Below are 17,484 nucleotides of genomic sequence, written 5' to 3' on the forward strand. Positions count from 1 at the left end.
AGGTTCAGTTTTAACGTGTGCTGTCAGCTGTAGGTGACAGTCCCATCAGAATTCGCCTGTGACAGAGGGGGCAGAGCCTTCCTTACACTAGCGGTGGGTGCGAGCCTCTCGGGTCTGGGTCAGCTCGGCTGCTGGCTGTGCAGGAAGCCCACCGAGCTCTCGATGCTTCATCTGCGGTGGCTGCAGCATGTGCTCTGAGGTTAGCGTAGGACCGATGTGAAGGAATTGGGATCTGTAAAGAGCTTGCAGCAGTGCCCGTGCAGAGAACCATCACAGTCGGCCATAGGACTAACCGTATGCTGTTGCCACTCCAGCATGGCTGCGCCCCCGGCTGGTTCTGCCAACTCGCCTCACTCTGTCGTCTTTGCTATCAGCTCCCAGTGTCCTCTTGTGGACCCACTGTCTTTCCTTGTCTTCTTTGAACACTTTGACAAAACCTGCTTCCCACCATCTCTGCAATGCTGAATTCTTCCCGTCTGTTCCCTGTGCATCTGATAAGCCTCACTTTCCTTTCATACCGTGCGGCCATGTTGTATGTGCACTGTTGGAACTCAGGGTTGGTGTATGCATTGCAAATCCGAATAGTTCTCTTACGTGTGTGTAATATAGTAATGCCTGTTTCCTAAAGAACATATTGTATGCTTTGCAGGCATTCTCTGTCTTTATAGAGAACATGCAGGGGACAGGCACTTAAACTGAAGTTGACATTAAGAAGTTGGCATAGCCAGCTCCGAGTACAGCCTTGATTTAAATTCCGTGTGCACATGTCTACGCATGCTCCATGGAGAAGGGCAGGTTTAGATGTCAGCACTGGAGACCCCCCCCCTACCTGGGAGGCTCGATGTGTATAGAGTACATCAAGGGCCAGACATGAATCTCAGTGGAGAGGGAGTCGGATGGCGGGCAAACACCCAAACACTGTGTATTTCCTTTTACATAGAATCTTATCTTCTCAGCTTGGCACTTGGTTAATCTTGTTTGTATGTGACCAACACTGACTAACACTGGGGCTTCTCCTCTGTTGTCCGGGCACAGACCTGCTTGCTTCACTTTATACCCGTCCTAAGTCCGGACGGCAGGTACGGGCCATCCCGTAGGCCATTTTTGTTCAGCGAATATTAAATTGAACCTGCCAACAGAATGAGTTCAGCAGAGATGGTATATTTGTCCTACTACTTGTGTTTCCATTATTAACTTTCTCTCCGTAATGTTCAGTGTCTGGCTTACTATGATAGTGACATTTAGCTATGGTAGGGACATTCAGTTTTGAATGCTGAATGCTATCTTAATCGTGCTGGACAGTGTATATTTTTGACTTCCATAGACTTGCTTATGGAACTTAAAATCAAACACAAGTACTGGGATCAGCTAGAATGCTAGAAGTTCACCTTTCCCTCACCACTACTGACTAATTCAAAGGAACGATCACCTTGCTTCTTGTATTCCAACTGTAGTACCCGAAGAAAACATTGCAACTATGAAGTATGGGGCCCAGGTTGTGAAAGGAGAACTGAAGTCGGCCTTGCTGGATGGTGACACTCAAAACTATGACTTGGATCATGGTTTTTCCCGGCACCCCATCGACGATGACTGCCGCTCTGGCATTGAGATCAAGCTCGGCCAGCCATCCATTATAAACCACATACGTCTACTCCTGTGGGACCGTGACAGCCGGTGAGTCCTTCCTGTCTCTGACGAGCTCGTGTGATGTTTGCTGGGGAGGACCTAACTTTCAGGTCATCTGCTTCGGCTCCTCTCCCCCTTTCTCTCTTCACTGCAGAAGGAGGAAGTTTATTAAGAGAGGTCCTCTGTCTTAGGGTCACTGATGCTGCGATGAACACCGTGGCCAAAGCAACTTGGGGAGGAGAGGGTTCATTTGGCGTACACTTCTCTTTACAGTTTATAATGAAAGAACTGCCCGGTGGGAACTCAGGCAGGGCAGCAATCAGGAGGCGGGAGCAGATGAGGAGCCATTGGGGGTGGGGGTGGGGCTGCTGCTTACTGGCTTGCTCTGCCTGCTTCTTACAGCCCAGGACCTCCAGCCCAGGGATGGCCCCGCCCACAATGGGCTGGGCCCTCCCCCATCAATCACTAATTAAGAAAATGCCTGTAGCTGGAACCTAAGGAGGCATTTTCTCAATTGAGGCTGCATCTCTTCAGAGGACTCTAGCTTGTGTCAAGTGACGTAAAACTAGCCAGCACAACCTTTTAGCAAGAAAGTGGCCAGAGAACTGGAAACGGACCTCAGATGCTCCGTGATCGTGTGCTTTGATTTTACAGGTTTAACTGGCTTAGTTCTTTACACACAGTCTGTTATTTCCCCTGAAGAGTTCTAGGGGAAGAGTTTAAAAGTTAGATTTCTTTAAAAAAACATTTTTGACCTTTTTAATTTTTAATTTTTTTATGCTTTATTTTGTGTGTTGAGCGTTTTGCCTGCATGTATGTACTCCCAGAGGACAGAAGGCGGCAGTGGATTCCCTAGGACTGGATTTTCAGACAGTCGTGAGTCATCACATGTGTGCTGGGACTCGAACTCGGCTCCTCTGGGAGAGTAGCCTGTTTCTTCATCTCTCCAGACCCCCTTTTCCCTCCTCTACAAGCACTGAATAAGTGTTTATTTTGAAAAATGCAGAACAGCACATAGCGGGAAATAAAAATTGCTAGTAATTCATCACCAGCCATGGCTGAAATCTGTGTGTCTCCGGCTGTGTGTGTTATGTGTCTCGTATATACAGACATAATGCAGACTCCTCACATCGCTTCACACAGTAGAGATTAGCTGTGCTAGTAACTAAACTCCCCTCTATACAGGTTTTTCTTCTGAGGCAGAGTCTTAATATTTTGTGTTGTCGAATCTCAAACTTCCGATCCTTTCATAGTTTCCCAGGTTTTGGAATTACAGGTACATGTGCTCCACTGCACCTGGCCTTATTTCCTGTTTCAGTTGCTACATTTAAACATGGTATTAGTTTAGAAAGTCACTGGCACCCTTCCATATAGGCGACCTTCCATTTGGTTCCTTACAGTAATATTGGATATCATGGATAACTTTAAAAAATTCATACCATCCTGTAGCTGAGGAGATTGTCTCTGGTGTACAGCCAAGTGTCCTTGGACTAGCATCCAAGCTGCGAGAAGAGTGGGGTGGGCTTCAGGCCGTGATGCACACCCAGCTTCCTCACAGCATTCCCCAAGAGCATGTCCCTTCCAGCAAGAGCCGTGCTTCCCTGGGTTTGCAGCCCATTTGCGGTAGCAGGAGCACAGGGACAGTGAGGAGCAGAATAAATGGTTTCCAGTGTTGCTCACCTTTAGCCTGAGACCCACCAAACCTGCTGTGCCTTTTTGGGTCTGGGCCTGTTGGTTCAGTTGTAGCAGTGTTACGGCTGGAGCACATGGAAGGAAGACTGGGTCTCGTCGGCTCACTGGGTGACCATCTTGGCTGTTTTGGCCATTTGAGCCATGCTTGAAGGAATCTTTTTAAGGTGAAATCAGCATTTGTGTGTGCAGTGTGTATGAGATTCCCTAGGTGATTGCTCTCTGTTCTGTTTTTATTAGAATCTATTTCCCGGGGCTGGAGAGATGGCTCAGTGGTTAGACCACATACCGCCCTTGCAGAAGGCTTGAGTTTGATTTTCCAACACTCACATGAGGTAGCTCACAGCCACCTGTGAATCAGCTTCAGGAACTCAGGCACCCTCTCCTGGCTTCTTCATGCAGATACGCACGCACGCACGCACGCATGCACACACGCATGCACGCACACTCACACACATTCTCACACACATACACATACTTGCTCAAACACTCAAAAATAAATCTTTAAAAAGTGTGTTTTCTGACGTATATCTTGGTGGATATTTGAAGCATGATTGGTAGAGGTCGGAGTTAATTCAGGTCTCATTTCCAGGAGTCCCTGGTTAATAACAATGTAACAATAGTGTTTGTATTGTGCTTTTATTACTTTATATGGTAGGCATTCCAAAGGTTTTGCATAGTTCATTCATCTAATTAATAATGAAACCGGTATAAAAATGGTAAAGGAAAGGTTAGTGTGCTTGAACCTGAAAGCATCGCCTTTTGTTTCCATGATGTGAAATATTTATAAGCCACTTTGCTTAGCGTCTCTGTTACAGCCACAGAGGGCTTAGTGGCCATGTTCTTCTCTCATGAACATTGCTAACATTTGAAGCAAAGGTGAAAAATTCAAAATCTTAAGCCAAAAAGATTCTGATGTGTGGTAAAATTATATCCCACATTACTGATAACCCAGAGAGGTTCAATAAAAGGTTATAACCAGTTTGAGACTGAGCGATAAAATGAATGGGAGTAGAGGGGACAGCAGAAAATGAGGGGCCGACACAAAATAAGCTGACCTTTCCTGGTCACAGCCGTGGGTTGCAGGCTGACATTTATGATCACCTAAATCTTCCAAGATTGTTCCTGTTGATATTACAGTGCGAGTAATAACTGCATCTCAAAGTTAAATTTGGCCCATGACAAGGAAATACAGATTTGTTCAGTATGGGACCAGCATGAAATGGCCCTGGGCAGCTGACTCGGGGAGGATGCTGGGTTGTTTTCATTACGGCCGGTTATTAGCTGGCTGTCTGAGTTGCATCCAAAGGAGGCAGCTTATCTTCCCACCCATGCATTTATTCTCCTGCAGCCCGCCCTCCAGAGTGCTGTGCTGGGACACTGAGAGGTAGCTGGGGAGAAGCTGGTGCTGTGGAGAACCAGTCCGCTATCCTACTTAGCTTTCCCCTCACTCGCTCACCTGCTTCTCTGTCCTCACCCCCACAACTCTCCTCCTGTCTTCTCTGTCTCCTTCTTCCTTCCTGGTGTTCTCAGTCTGCTGCTATGGTGTGGCCATGTCTGACCGTGTAAAGAGACGCAGGTTTGCAGTTCAGTTTGTGGTTAAGCAGTTCATCACTTTCTGAGGTAGCCAGACAAGCTGAGAGGAACTTTCAGATGTTGGGTAAATGCTGCACTAGAGGTTTTTGTGCGGCTTTCATCATTTCCTGAATTCAGTAAGTGTGCCCGTGGAGCAGAACACGTCATTAGAGAATGGCACATGGCGGCTTCTTCCCATGTTTTACTTCCGGCTGTTGTCACTGTGTCGTATCTCTTCTTCCTTCCTCATAGGTCTTACTCCTACTTTATCGAAGTGTCCATGGATGAACTTGATTGGATCCGAGTGATAGATCACTCACATTACCTGTGTCGGTCTTGGCAAAAGTTGTATTTCCCAGCTCGTGTCTGCAGGTGAGTGCTCGAGGTCACTCATTTTTGTCTTCATTTAAGGACTTTGGAGTTGGAGGAGACTACTCAAAACAAAACAAAAACCCCACAATAACAATAAAACTAGAAAACAAAACCCCAAACAAAACCCTGTAGGGGAAATTAGGTCAGTGTGTGGAACGCACTGTGGCACTGTGCAGCAGGTTTTGCTCTGTGTTCTTGTGGGAACGTGAAGCCTGTGACGACACAGGTAACACTTGGGAGGTGGACATGCCCTTTGCACCCACTGCCGTCTACACAGAGAGAGTGTCGCTTCCTTAACACCCAGGGAAGATTGCTCTGAAGGCTTCCTGGTGGTTCCCAGAGCCAGAGGAGAGCCCTGGGTGCTTGTGTCCATGTTGCCATACTTGGGCCTTTCTTTCCCGCATCAGAGGGTGGCCGGTGCGGCCTGGCAGCATAGGTGTTGTAAGTGGGGTCAAAGGGCTGGCTCGGCTGGCAGGCTTCATGCTTACACCCTTTGCGAGCTCAGTACCAGCGCATCCTATTGTTTGGCAGCTCCCAGGTAAGACCGTTTTAGACAACATTGAAAGGTTACTTTTGGGGGCTGGAGAGATGGCTCAGAGGTTAGAGCACTGACTGCTCTTCCAGAGGTCCTGAGTTCAAATCCCAGCAACCACATGGTGGCTCACAACCATCTGTAATGGGATCCGATGCCCTCTTCTGGTGTGTCTGAAGACAGTGACAGTGTACTCATGAACATAAAATAAATAAGTCTTAAAAAAAAAGGTTACTCTTCTTATAGTTAATAGTTTATCTTCTTATTTAGGTTAAACAATGTAAACAGCCTATAGTTCTACAAGGCAGGTATAAAGTTGGGGGCTGGGAAAGGTGGTTCAGGTCCCCTGAAATTATGCAGATTTGTTTATTTTCCCACTGGACAACTGCCCTTCGATAATTTTTAAGGCAAGGTTAAAGGCAGAAAATGGGCACATTAGCGAGGTGTGGAGACAAGAGAAATGGTGGGTGCAAAGCAGGGAGAATGTGGAGGTGGTCCCTATCCATCAGCCATCCCACCTGCCTCCCCACATCAGACGCCTCCCACCCTGACTTCTAGCTGTGACTGATGTGGAGTGAGTGGGTGAGCATTCCCTTGGTCAGGAGTCACCTCCGAACTCATGGTTAACTTTGAACAAGAATTTCACCGAACCCTTTAGCCACTAGGATAGTAAAAAGTATTGCCCACATTTTTATTATGGGTGTTGACTGGACACAATATTGTTACCCAGGGATCCTCTTCTGTGAAAATGAAGAAAATCAATTTTATTTCCCCAAAGAGGGACTAAAGTGTCTCAGTCTGGTAATTTCTCCTTTACCCAGAGGAGTTTTGAATGGATTAAAGTAAGAGGAATAAGAAATTGAATGAAGATTCCATGTCTCAGCGCTGCTTGGGGAATGAGAGGGACCTGCTATGCAGGAGGAAGTGGAGGAGGAGGAGGAGGAGGAAGAGGTGGAGGAGGAGGGACAGGAGGAGGAGGAGAAGGAGGAAGAAGAGGAAGACAAGGAGGAGGAGGAGGAAGAAGAAGAAGGAAGAGGTGGAGGAAGAGGAGGAAGAGGTGGAGGAGGAGGAGGAAGAGGTGGAGGAGGAGGAGGAAGAGGTGGAGGAGGAGGAAGAAGAGGAAGAAGAAGAAGAAGAAGAAGAAGAAGAAGAAGAAGAAGAAGAAGAAGAAAGAGGAGGAGGAGGAGGAGGAGGAGGAGGAGGAGGAAGAGGAGGAGGAGGAGGAGGAAGAAGAGAAGGAGGAGGAGGAAAGAGGAGGAGGAGGAGGAAAGAGGAGGAGGAGGAGGAGGAAGAGGAGGAGGAGGTGGAGGAGGAGGAGGAGGAGTCTGCATTGACTCAGGTTCTAATGGTTACAGCAGACTGAAAAATAAGCCGCGCGTCAGTCAGTGTACGCGTTTGGCATGGCGGCAGCACAGTGCAGTGTGTAAGTAGGAGCAGGAACCCGACTCCTGAGCAGATTATCGTCATTCCAGCTGTGCTTTCTCCCCTCCCAACTCCAGCCTTCTGTCGGGCTCTCCCGCTTTGAGAAACAGCCTTGTCCTTGGGATTCACCCTTTCTTTTCTTTTCTCTTCTTTATTCTCTTTTCTTTTCCCTCCCTTCCTCCCTCTCTCCCTTCATTTCTTCTGTTCTAAAAGCTCCCGTGGACCTGACTTTGCAGGGCCGTCTTGTGCCCTGCGTCCTGCTTTTGTTCTTCTGCCTGTTGCAGTTTCTGTTCAGTTGCTGTAGCAAAGCAGACAGCCAAGGCCACTCACGGAAGAGCGCTTCAGGGGCCGAGTGCATGGCCGTTATGGGGAGCGCATGCAGCCAGGCCTGGTGCTAGAGGAGCAGTAGCTGAGAGTTTATCCCCTTTTCCACAAGCCTGAGGCGCGTGCATGCACGCATCACTCAAGCATCACTCGTGGGAAAGCGCAGCCTGAGTGTCGAGGCCACACCCCCAGTCTTCACCAAGCAGTTCTACCAACTGAGGACCAGGCATCCAGTAACATGCACGCATGGGCCTTTCTCAGTCAGACCACCACAGGATATCCGCTCCAGACCAGAAATCTGAGTGAGCAGAGGTGGCCTGAGAGATGGCGGATGAGCGAGAGGAGGGAGGGTCTCAGGATCAGCATCCGCTAGAAAGCGTTCAAAATGACGAGCGTTTTGACATATCTCCTACACTGCTTCGTAAAGTCTTTGTCGGCTTAGGTGTTTGTTCTAAGAGCATTTAAAATGAATCTAAGCATTAGACCTTACTTTACTATCCAAGGATGCTTTGATTTTCCTTCATAATCATATTGACTGCTTAAACAATGTTGGAAATGAACGTCTCCCAGGTACCTCACTCTGCAAATACTTCCTTAGTATGAGGGTTTGGTTGATTGTGTATTTGTTTATATGTCACCTTTGTTCTTTGGTGTCTTTAGCATTGCTTTGGTTTCCCTCAGATAGTAAAATTGCACGCTTCTAGAGGCATGGAGCATGGGCTCTAAGTCTTAGTAGTGTGGGACAACACTCGACCGCAACACTGCGCAGTGGCTACTGTGTACCCAGTGCGGGCTCGAGGTGTACGGCATGGACTGACGGTGAGAGATGCCGTCGGCACTGATGTGAAGATTCACTGTTCCGTCTGAACAGTGCAGCCGTTAAGAGGGCCTGAGCGCCACAGACCCCCCGAGCAAACAGCTCTCCATTTTCAGGGCTTGTTTTCTTTAGGAAACTGAAATTCATGGTTCATGCTGAAGGTTTTAAATGCTTTGTGTGGATGGCAGATTTCATCTGTTACATTGAAAAAAGTGGTATTTTATCAGTAGAGGCGTGGAAGGTTCTTACCTCCACCTCTCTCTGAGACGAGGTAAAAGTCATTCTGCATTGTGGCTGGAAACTGCGCTGTGCTGTAGATGGGGCTCGCCCCGCCCTCGCTTCAGCTCCCACACTTGCTTATGGCACATCTGTGCCTCACCCAGAAGGGGCAGGAACTCTGTGAACTTGGACAGTTTCTGAGCCTTAGGGCTGCTTGAAAGTAGAGATTCATACAGAGCGGCTATTTTCTCTTTTCCATCTTTGAGAATCTGAGATGTTTTTGATCTTCAGAGAAGGTGGCCATCTTTGGCACGATGGCTTTTATTAAGATGCCACTGTGCCTGTTCTTAGCAGCCGAACCTGTGAGTCCTTTCCTGTACTGTCCTGAGCCTGCCACAGTTTCTAATGACTAGTGACGTGCTCAGTTTTGAATGTTTACAGCAGGTTATGCATACTTTTGGTTCTGAGAGAACATATGCCATTAGGTCTGCCACGCCTCTGCCTGTGTAGGGAACCAGGCAGCACTCACCGGGCACCGTTGTGGATTGTGTCTGACGTCAGTAAGGAAGCGCCAGCCTCCCAGCACAGCCATCACTTCAGTGATGATAAATGAAGGGAGGTGACTGACCCCTCTCTGCACCCTTTGTAGGAGTGTTTGTGTCTGTGTGTGTGTGTGTGGGGGGCGTTCTTGTGAACCAAAGCTTGACTAACACCGTCTCCCTCCCACCTTAACCTTGCAGTTTTTCTGTGTGTAATCTTCATCCTCAGACCAAGCTACAGTGTCACCTGTAAAAACTTTACATTGATACAGACATGTGCCATTGATACATCTGTGTGTGTGCACTGAGACAGACATGTGCCATTGATACATGTGTGTGTGCACACTGATACAGACATGTGCCATTGATACATCTATGTGTGCACACACTGAGACAGACATGTGCCATTGATACATGTGTGTGCACACACTGAGACAGACACGTGCCATTGATACATGTGTGTGTGTGTGTGCGTATGATAGTGCTTTTTTCTGTTGTGTGCTGTGTGAGTTGATACTGCATTTTAGTGTTCTTTTGATGCCTTTTGAAAAATAAAGTTTTACATTTTTTTTTTTTTTCGGAGCTGGGGACCGAACCCAGGGCCTTGCGGTTGCTAGGCAAGCGCTCTACCGCTGAGCCAAATCCCCAACCCCAAGTTTTACATTTTTAAAAAACATAGTCAACTCTGTCTTTGAAATAATTTTTAGTTTATATCCTGTTTAGAAAGGTGTTCTAATGCTATAGAATCCCAGTGCTACAGAATGCTATATATTTTTCTAGTACTTTAAAATCTCTGTGTAATCAAATGTTCAGGTCATGCAGACAGCGGGTGGCAGGGCTGGGCTGGGACAGTTGACTTTGGAGTGTCATTAGTAGTGATGGCGCCACCCTGATGAGGGTGGTCTTGTTTCTCCTGCTGAATTCTAGCATGCACTTGACTCCTTAACAGTGCTTTCCTTGATCCCCGTTGCCTGTTTGAATAACTACTGTTTCCTTTCCCTCCTTACTCCTGTTTTCTCAGAGTAAGAGATTACAATGTGCCAAGTGTGTCACAGAAAAGGAAGGGGTGTTGCTGAACATCTGCCAGTCTGTCTTCTAGTCTCGGGGGTTACATTTGGGCCTTCAGCGATGATAAATACCTCACTGAGGGGCTCCGTTTCTACTCAGAACAGGGATTTAGGCATGCTTCACTAGCTCAGGAAAGAACATTGTCTTCGTTCGCTCATCCACCACTTACTCATCAGCAAATAAGCGTGAGTGTGCTGTGTATTGTACTCGATCCCGAGCTTGAAACACTGATGGATGTCAGGGTTCCTGCATTTGTCACCTGGGAGAGGCATATGCACAAGGTTATAAGTAAGGGTCACTGGGAGCAGGCCTGTATTTTTAAGTAAGGTTAAGAGTAGTAGTGTTGTAAGCCGAGACAGGACATGAGAGCGTCTGGCTTCGCCCTGGACGTGTAGGGCTTTCTTTGGTGTGCGGTGAATGCTGTTCATAGTAGCTAGTCTTCTGTGGGAAGCCTCATTAGATGTGGGCTAAAACTGTACCATTTGTTCACCCAGGCACTTGAGTCTCTTTTATCACTACTGTCCATTTCAGCTCCCTCTTCCCTGCTGTCATTAGCTGTGGCACCCCTCCCCCCCCACTCCCACCCCCACCCCCGTTCTCATTAGATTATATACCTTCCCAGGGCTGTAGATCTCGGGGAGAGGTACAGCAGAGGAGGAGGGAAATGTTTCTATTTATGGGGCGTTCTCCTGCAAGGCTAGCAGCGTGTGGACGTGGATCTGTCTGCTCAGCCTCCACTCCCTCTACCCATCCCATCCACTAACTGGGCAGACAGGACATTTATTTGCTTTGAAAGGCAAACACTGGCATAATTGAGCAGTTCACCCGGGGGCTTTAGATTCTCAGTCAGTTACATTGAGTCTTTCCTCTCCTCATGGGACCAGAAAGCTCAACCCTTTGTGAAATGCCCTATTTAGATGTAGAAGAGTGGGAAGGAAGGGTTCTGCTTTGAAGAGGTAGCCATTTTAGCAAACACTGGGTTTGAATTGTTCCTCTACCTGTAACTTTGATGTCATAATTGAAGTAACACTGAGCAGCCTACATGGAGAGGAACTTTTCTTTTTTTTTTGAATGTAAAGTAAAACATAGCCACATGGTGTCACTAAATTATAACAGTTTTACTTAGAGCAGAAGAGAATGTAAAATGATTTTTAAAATAAAACCATATTTAAATACAAATTGTTCTGAAGTCTGTGGTTTGTGAAATAGCACGTGAAACTATTTGTACTGTTAGGTCTCTCACTGATGGGAAGCATTAATTATGCCCAGAGTCTGTGGATGCCCACCATGTGCCAGCCAGCTCAGGCGTCATGGGCTGTAGAGTAGAGGGCACGTAGGCTTCTGTAGGACAGTTCTTCCTACAAATCAGGTTTTCAGGCCGTCTTCTGGAACTTTGAAATAAATAAAAGAGTAATAGATAGTCACTGAATATTTATGAGGAGTCAGAAAACCAGAGCAAAGGAGGAGTCAAGGATTCAGGGAGAAAGTTCGAGGGCTGGGAGGCTGGGAAGGGAGCAGCTTAACGTTTACTTAGCAATTGCTGTGGGCCAGGCTTGCTTTACCCCTGTGTGATTCTCCCAGCAGCCGCTCGGGGGACAATGGCTGCATCGTTGCATAGATGCAGAACGTGAGCATTGGAAAGCTGAGCTCCTAGGCAAAGGGTCTGACTCCCTGTCGTACACTGTGGTTACTGGGCGGGAAATGAAGAAGCAGCTCGCGGCTGTACGTGCAGCACTGCGGGAACACCTCACTGCACAAGCCTTAGGGCTCAGCCTAAATGACCAGATGAAACCTAGCAAAACAAGACGAACAGCTCTGCCCTGCAGCTGCAGGACACAGGAGCTAGAAGGCCTGCTGCCCCTTGGGGAGCATTCCACCAGTGAACTAGGTCTCTCTTCCCCACCCCTGTGGGAAGAGCCCTTTCCAGGAATACTGCAGGAGGCTCACTGTCACTGTTACCAAAGATTGCTTTGCTCTAGCTGGTCATAGCCACCCAGGGTACAAGCTCACGTGTGTTAATGGCGACGAGCAACTGGGAGAGGTTTCCCTTTGACACTGCTCCAGAGACCTGCTCAGCAGTCCTTGTTCTCGGTGTGCTTGGTCAGTTTGTCCATAGAGCTTTCGGTTTTTCTGTCCTTTGCTTCCTCTTAAGATCATTTTAGGCTTCCTTAGCATAGTGTGGGCTCTGTGTTCTTACTTCCTGGTTTGTTTTGCCCCAACTGTATTTAGAAACAAACAACCTACATTATGAAATCTCTTTTCTCAAGATCTCATCTTGAGTTGCCTTTTTTAAATTGAGAAATTATTTATTATTTTCACTTAGAATCCTCTTATTAGGGTTAAAAAAAAAAAGCCTTCAGCAAAACCAAATAAAACCTAACCCCCAAGCACTGTGGTTTATTTTCAATAAGACCTTTGAGAAACGGCCGTTTATGCGCGAGTTATTCAATTGAATCCAGGCCTTTTTGTTTATTTTGTTGGTTTAAAGGATAATAGCATTTTGAGCTCCCTTTGTGTGGGGCAGCAGATCAGAACATGAGAGAATAGATGGGGCCTGTTCTTTGCTTTGCACTTTGTCTTGTAATTCTAGAGTGCGTCTTAATAACTTGTTGCGTGAAGATGATGCTAACGGCACTAAGAACCCGTAATTACCACAAATACCAGATGCCGATCCTCATCCCGGAAGGGCAGGAGCCACACTTTGTTCCCTTAGCAATTGCTTCCCAAGCAGAGGTGCCGATGACACCCCCAGATCAGTCATCAGACCTCCTTTCTCATGCTCACCTCTTTTCAAATGTATTTATCTGTTCAGACATTTACTGATAGCCTCCATCAGATGCCATGATGCCCTTGTTTCTCTCAAGAGACTCATGATGTAGTGGAGAAGACAGCTGACTAAATCTTGGGGAAGCATGAAGAGATGGCTTAGAGGGTAAAGGTGCCCAGCCCGATGACCTGAATTCGATCCCCATATGGGAGGAGAACAGAACCTCTCTGACTTCCGCACATGCACCATGACGTGCATTTAGTGCCCCAATATAGTTATATGTAAATAACTATGAACAGTTAAAAACTGACCAAGTGAAATATGAGAGGCACACCAGGACCATTGTGTTAGGGGATCGGCCATGGGGAGGATTTGAACTGAGTCTAAAAGAACAAGTGATCACGCAGGGAAGGAGGATGTCCGTGAGGCGGGCAGTGGCAGGCAGCCTCGGGGTTGGCTCTGTTTAGTGTGATCCCAGTGCCCACCCACATTCCTGTCTTTATCTGAAGCTCAGAGGACATGTGTGTGTGAATGGCAGTCTCTGAGTTACCTTGTATCACTGTAGATGGTAGACTTTACTTGGTTTTATTTAAAGTTACATTTTATAACTCTTTTTTCCATAGAAAACTGAAGTATTCCTTCTGAAGAACTATAAACTGGGTTAATTGTCAGAAATTAGTAAAAATAAATTCTGGGAAATGAAGAAAGTCTGTTTTTGGAGCCAAGATTTGACCTGGTATTTTATTTTTTTAAATTTTTAAATTTTTTTTATTTAAAGATTTATGTATTATATATAAGCGCACTGTAGCTGTCTCCATGCACACCAGAAGAGGGCATCAGATCTCCTTACAGATGGTTGTGAACCACCATGTGGTTGCTGGGAATTGAACTCAGGACCTCTGGAAGAGCAGTCAGTGCTCTAACCGCTGAGCCATCTCTCCAGCCCATATTTTATTTTTTAGAAAAAAAAAATTACCTTTTGTAAGCACGTCACTGTGGTATGTTCTCTGTGTGGGAATGTGGGCATGAGTGTTCATATGAGACCTTCTGTAATCTGCTCGCCCAGAACGTATTAAAGATACTCAGGAGATCCAGGACCAGCAGACAGATGCCGAGCTGTGAGGCATGGGACAGTCCTAAGTGGACATAGGAAGGGAGTAAAGGCAAGGCTGCCCAAAGCACTGGGCTCCTGAGCGGTTACCAGGGACCTCTGACATGGAGACAGAGACAGCAAAGATGGGGGAACTTAGGGGAGGAGCACCCCGACTAACGGAACTTCCAGGGCACAGTCTCCAAGACTGCCAGCCCAGCGTTGTCGGTGGACAAGGAAGTGGCATCAGTAAGGGACTCCACTGCTGTAAGCGTGAGAGGACAAGAAGCTGGAAGGACAGTGGAAGGGGCAAGCGTGGATGCAACTCTGTGGTGTGTGACGGTCGCTTCCTGTCCTGATCACTTTGAGGACGTAGTCCAGGGGGGATGTTGGTTGATAGTAATTTTCTCCGAGCAGTGCTGGGCCTGTGTACCTCAGTCAGCCAGCTGCCTGGCAATGATTGCTCTGACCGTTAATATTTAGAGCTGGAGTGGCCCCGTGTACCCATCAATTCCATAGTATGCCCTGTGCACACCTCTAATTATTTTGTGGTTCCCGGGCCTTCTTTACACGTCTGTAGGTAGTACTCATCACATTCTTCTTAACCCTCTCAACATCCTTGAATGCAGCTGCCTGAATAATAGATTCTTCTGGAAAACACTCTCAACATTGCTGCCCCTCCCCTGTTACTGAAAGGAGAGAGGAGGAAATAAGGTTTTTAAATATTTCATCTTACAGAAATGCGTTTAAAGAGACTGATGCATGCAGGTCTCGTGGTTAATAACATGATGAGCGCTTTCGCGGTGATGATTATAAATGTACATGATGCCCAGCGCAGGGTGCTCTCTGGATGCAAGGTCAGCTCGGGAGAGCAGACCAGCAGCAAAGCCAGATAGCTTGTCGGCTGCCAGACGTTCTGGGCAAAGCGCCAGACTTGGTTCACCTTCTAAAAATTCATCTCCCAATATGAAAATGGAGGGCTCGGTCCCTGCAAGGGACGAAGCAGCGGGACACTTGGGCTCCCTCAGTGCAGTGCTGCTGAGGACAGTGGGGAGCGGTCGGTGTGGACTCGGTGTCTCTGACCTCATCCAAGAACGGCAGGGTTTTTCTTCATTACGCTTCAAATTATAATTTCTTAAGTTAATAATTGTTCTTCCAAATACTGTGGGTCACATGGACACATGACTACATTCTGCCTGACGGGAAGCTAGAGCTTTAATTTTGATAGTCATAGAAATTCTCTGCACATTATAAAGCTATTAGGACCTAACAGCTGTTTTAGTTCATTTCACCCTGCAAAGGAAATGTGACGCAGAGTAAAGTGATCGGTAATTATGTATTTTGAAAGCCGAACCTCCAGTTATAGGAAGAGCTCATTTACACATTAGATACTGATAAAAACTACAGTTCGCTGGGAGTTTCAAAGTTAGTGTTAGCTCCTGTCTAAGACCAGAAAAGCAAACCTGTGCCAAGGAACATTTTCCCTCCTTTGAAATCTCCTTTGTGTTGCCCATTGTAACCGCGGAGTTGCAAATCAACTAGGGAAAAGCTGCTCGATACTCTTCTAAAGGAAGGCAACAGGGGCCTGTTTGAGGGAGCAGGACGTAGGGGTTTATTTTGTGTCTGTTGATCAGCGCCCACCATCTGCCTTGCAGTTAGTGTTGTAGAAGCGTGAACAGATGATGCGCATGGTTTGTTGAGGTAGATGTGCTTTCTGGCTGTGTGTGTTTGTGTGTGTGTGTGTGTGTGTGTGTGTGTGTGTGTGTGTGTGTACACCTACAGTGCTTAAAAATCACACTTGAAGTGCAAAGCAGATAATGAGGCTCCGTTTTGGGCTAATTTGCATATTCAGCTCCTGTACCTGAAACAAAGGCAGTGACACTGATTTCTCTTCTGCTTTGATCAGCACTACCCAGCTGTCAGCAGATAGTTTGATTAAACACTTTGCTCTACGCGAGAACTTTGGGGCACGTTCTGTGTGTAAACACGTTGTTTGATTTCAAGGGACAAATTTTCAGTGCAATTCCTGGATGTATCCTGCCATAAGCTGTAAAACAAAAATATTTTTCTGTAGGCCTCCTTTTTAACCATTGATTCTCTAGGGTGAGAGCAATATTCCAACTCCAGAGTTTTGGCTGAAATGAAGGCGGTAGATGATATATAAGCCTAGTTTAAAGAAACCGAATAGACGTAAGGTATGGATTCATAAACTTGACTATTCCAGGAAACTTAAAAAATACGTAATCACTTTAAATATGATAGAAATTTTACTTATCCTTTGACACGTTCACTAAAATATATAGTATATCTTTTTTCTAAGTATAGTTAAACATAAATGTGTTATTTGGAGAAATGCTATTTAGTGGCCAAAAATCTTTGGAAAACTGTCCAAACATCCTTAGCCGTCAGGAATGCGTCTTAAAACTGCTTTGAGATTCCATCTCACCACAGTCGGAATTGCTTCATCCAGACATGAAGGCTGGGGCCGTAGGGCAGTCCTCATGTGCTGCTAACGGGAGCATAAGTCCGCACAAACATGGACGTCAGAGGTTTCTGTAGGAAACGAAGACTAGCCTGTGCTCCAGCTAAAGTACTTGCAGCTAGTCACCAAAAGACTGACAGTCCCCGTGCCACAGAGACACTTGGATAGTATTGCTGGTGCATTAGACTGGAACCAGCCTCCATGCCAGTCCAGCCAGCAGATGAATGGACAAAGAAAATGTGGTACGTAATACAGTGGAATTTCATTTGCTCATGAAGAATGACGTCATGACATCTGCAGAAAAATGTGTGCAAGCAGAAGTCATGTTAAACAAGCCAGAGTCAGACAAGTCCTGTCCTTACTCTCTCATAGCTCAGCTTGTGTGTGTGTGGGACATTGAGGTAGAGAGGGGACCCTGAATGGAGGCCCCCATCCCCTTTAAGGGAGAGGAAGAGGAGGAGGAGGGGGAGGAAGAAAAAGAGGAGGAGGGAGAGGAGGAGCAAGAGGAGGGAGAGGAGGGGGAAGAGGGGAGGAGAAAGATGGTTCTGGAGTGCATGTAACTTTAAAGCACATTTGCGGGGACCAGTGGGACCAGCACAAGGGGACAGAGTGAATGGGGGGGGGGTAACAGCTGAGTCTAACACAGCAGCGAACGTACGAAGGAGATTCCATTGTGAAACCTGCTAGTTTAAGCTGACTTTGAAAATAATTCTTAAAAAGAAAATAACACTTAGTGTTTGCTGTTTTGCCATCTCTCTGTCAGGGTGACTGTCCCTCTGTTAGTACACAAACATCTGCTTTATCTCTTGTAACAGTTCCAGAGGATAGTAACTCTATTACTGTTGGCAGTTGTCTGACGGAAGGGTCTTAGGATGTTCCGTGACAGGACAGAAAGCCTTCCCCATTATCTAATCTGTAAGCAGGCCGTGCCACAGACTCCACCCACAAGTCTGCAGCAGTGG

General features: G+C 46.7%; 1 protein-coding gene across 1 annotated transcript in view; it reads left to right on the forward strand.

The window, feature by feature from the left end:
* The window catches only part of Btbd9 (BTB domain containing 9), a 352,754-nt gene that overhangs the window by 53,259 nt on the left and 282,011 nt on the right, over positions 1-17,484 (forward strand). The window contains exons 5-6 of the mRNA XM_032888537.1: positions 1,455-1,674; positions 5,143-5,262. Of these exons, the coding sequence (XP_032744428.1) occupies positions 1,455-1,674; positions 5,143-5,262 (340 nt within the window). The remainder of the gene's footprint in view (positions 1-1,454; positions 1,675-5,142; positions 5,263-17,484) is intronic.

This window comes from Rattus rattus, chromosome 18 (assembly GCF_011064425.1).
Source record: "Rattus rattus isolate New Zealand chromosome 18, Rrattus_CSIRO_v1, whole genome shotgun sequence".
In the NCBI taxonomy this organism is placed as follows: Eukaryota; Metazoa; Chordata; class Mammalia; order Rodentia; family Muridae; genus Rattus; species Rattus rattus.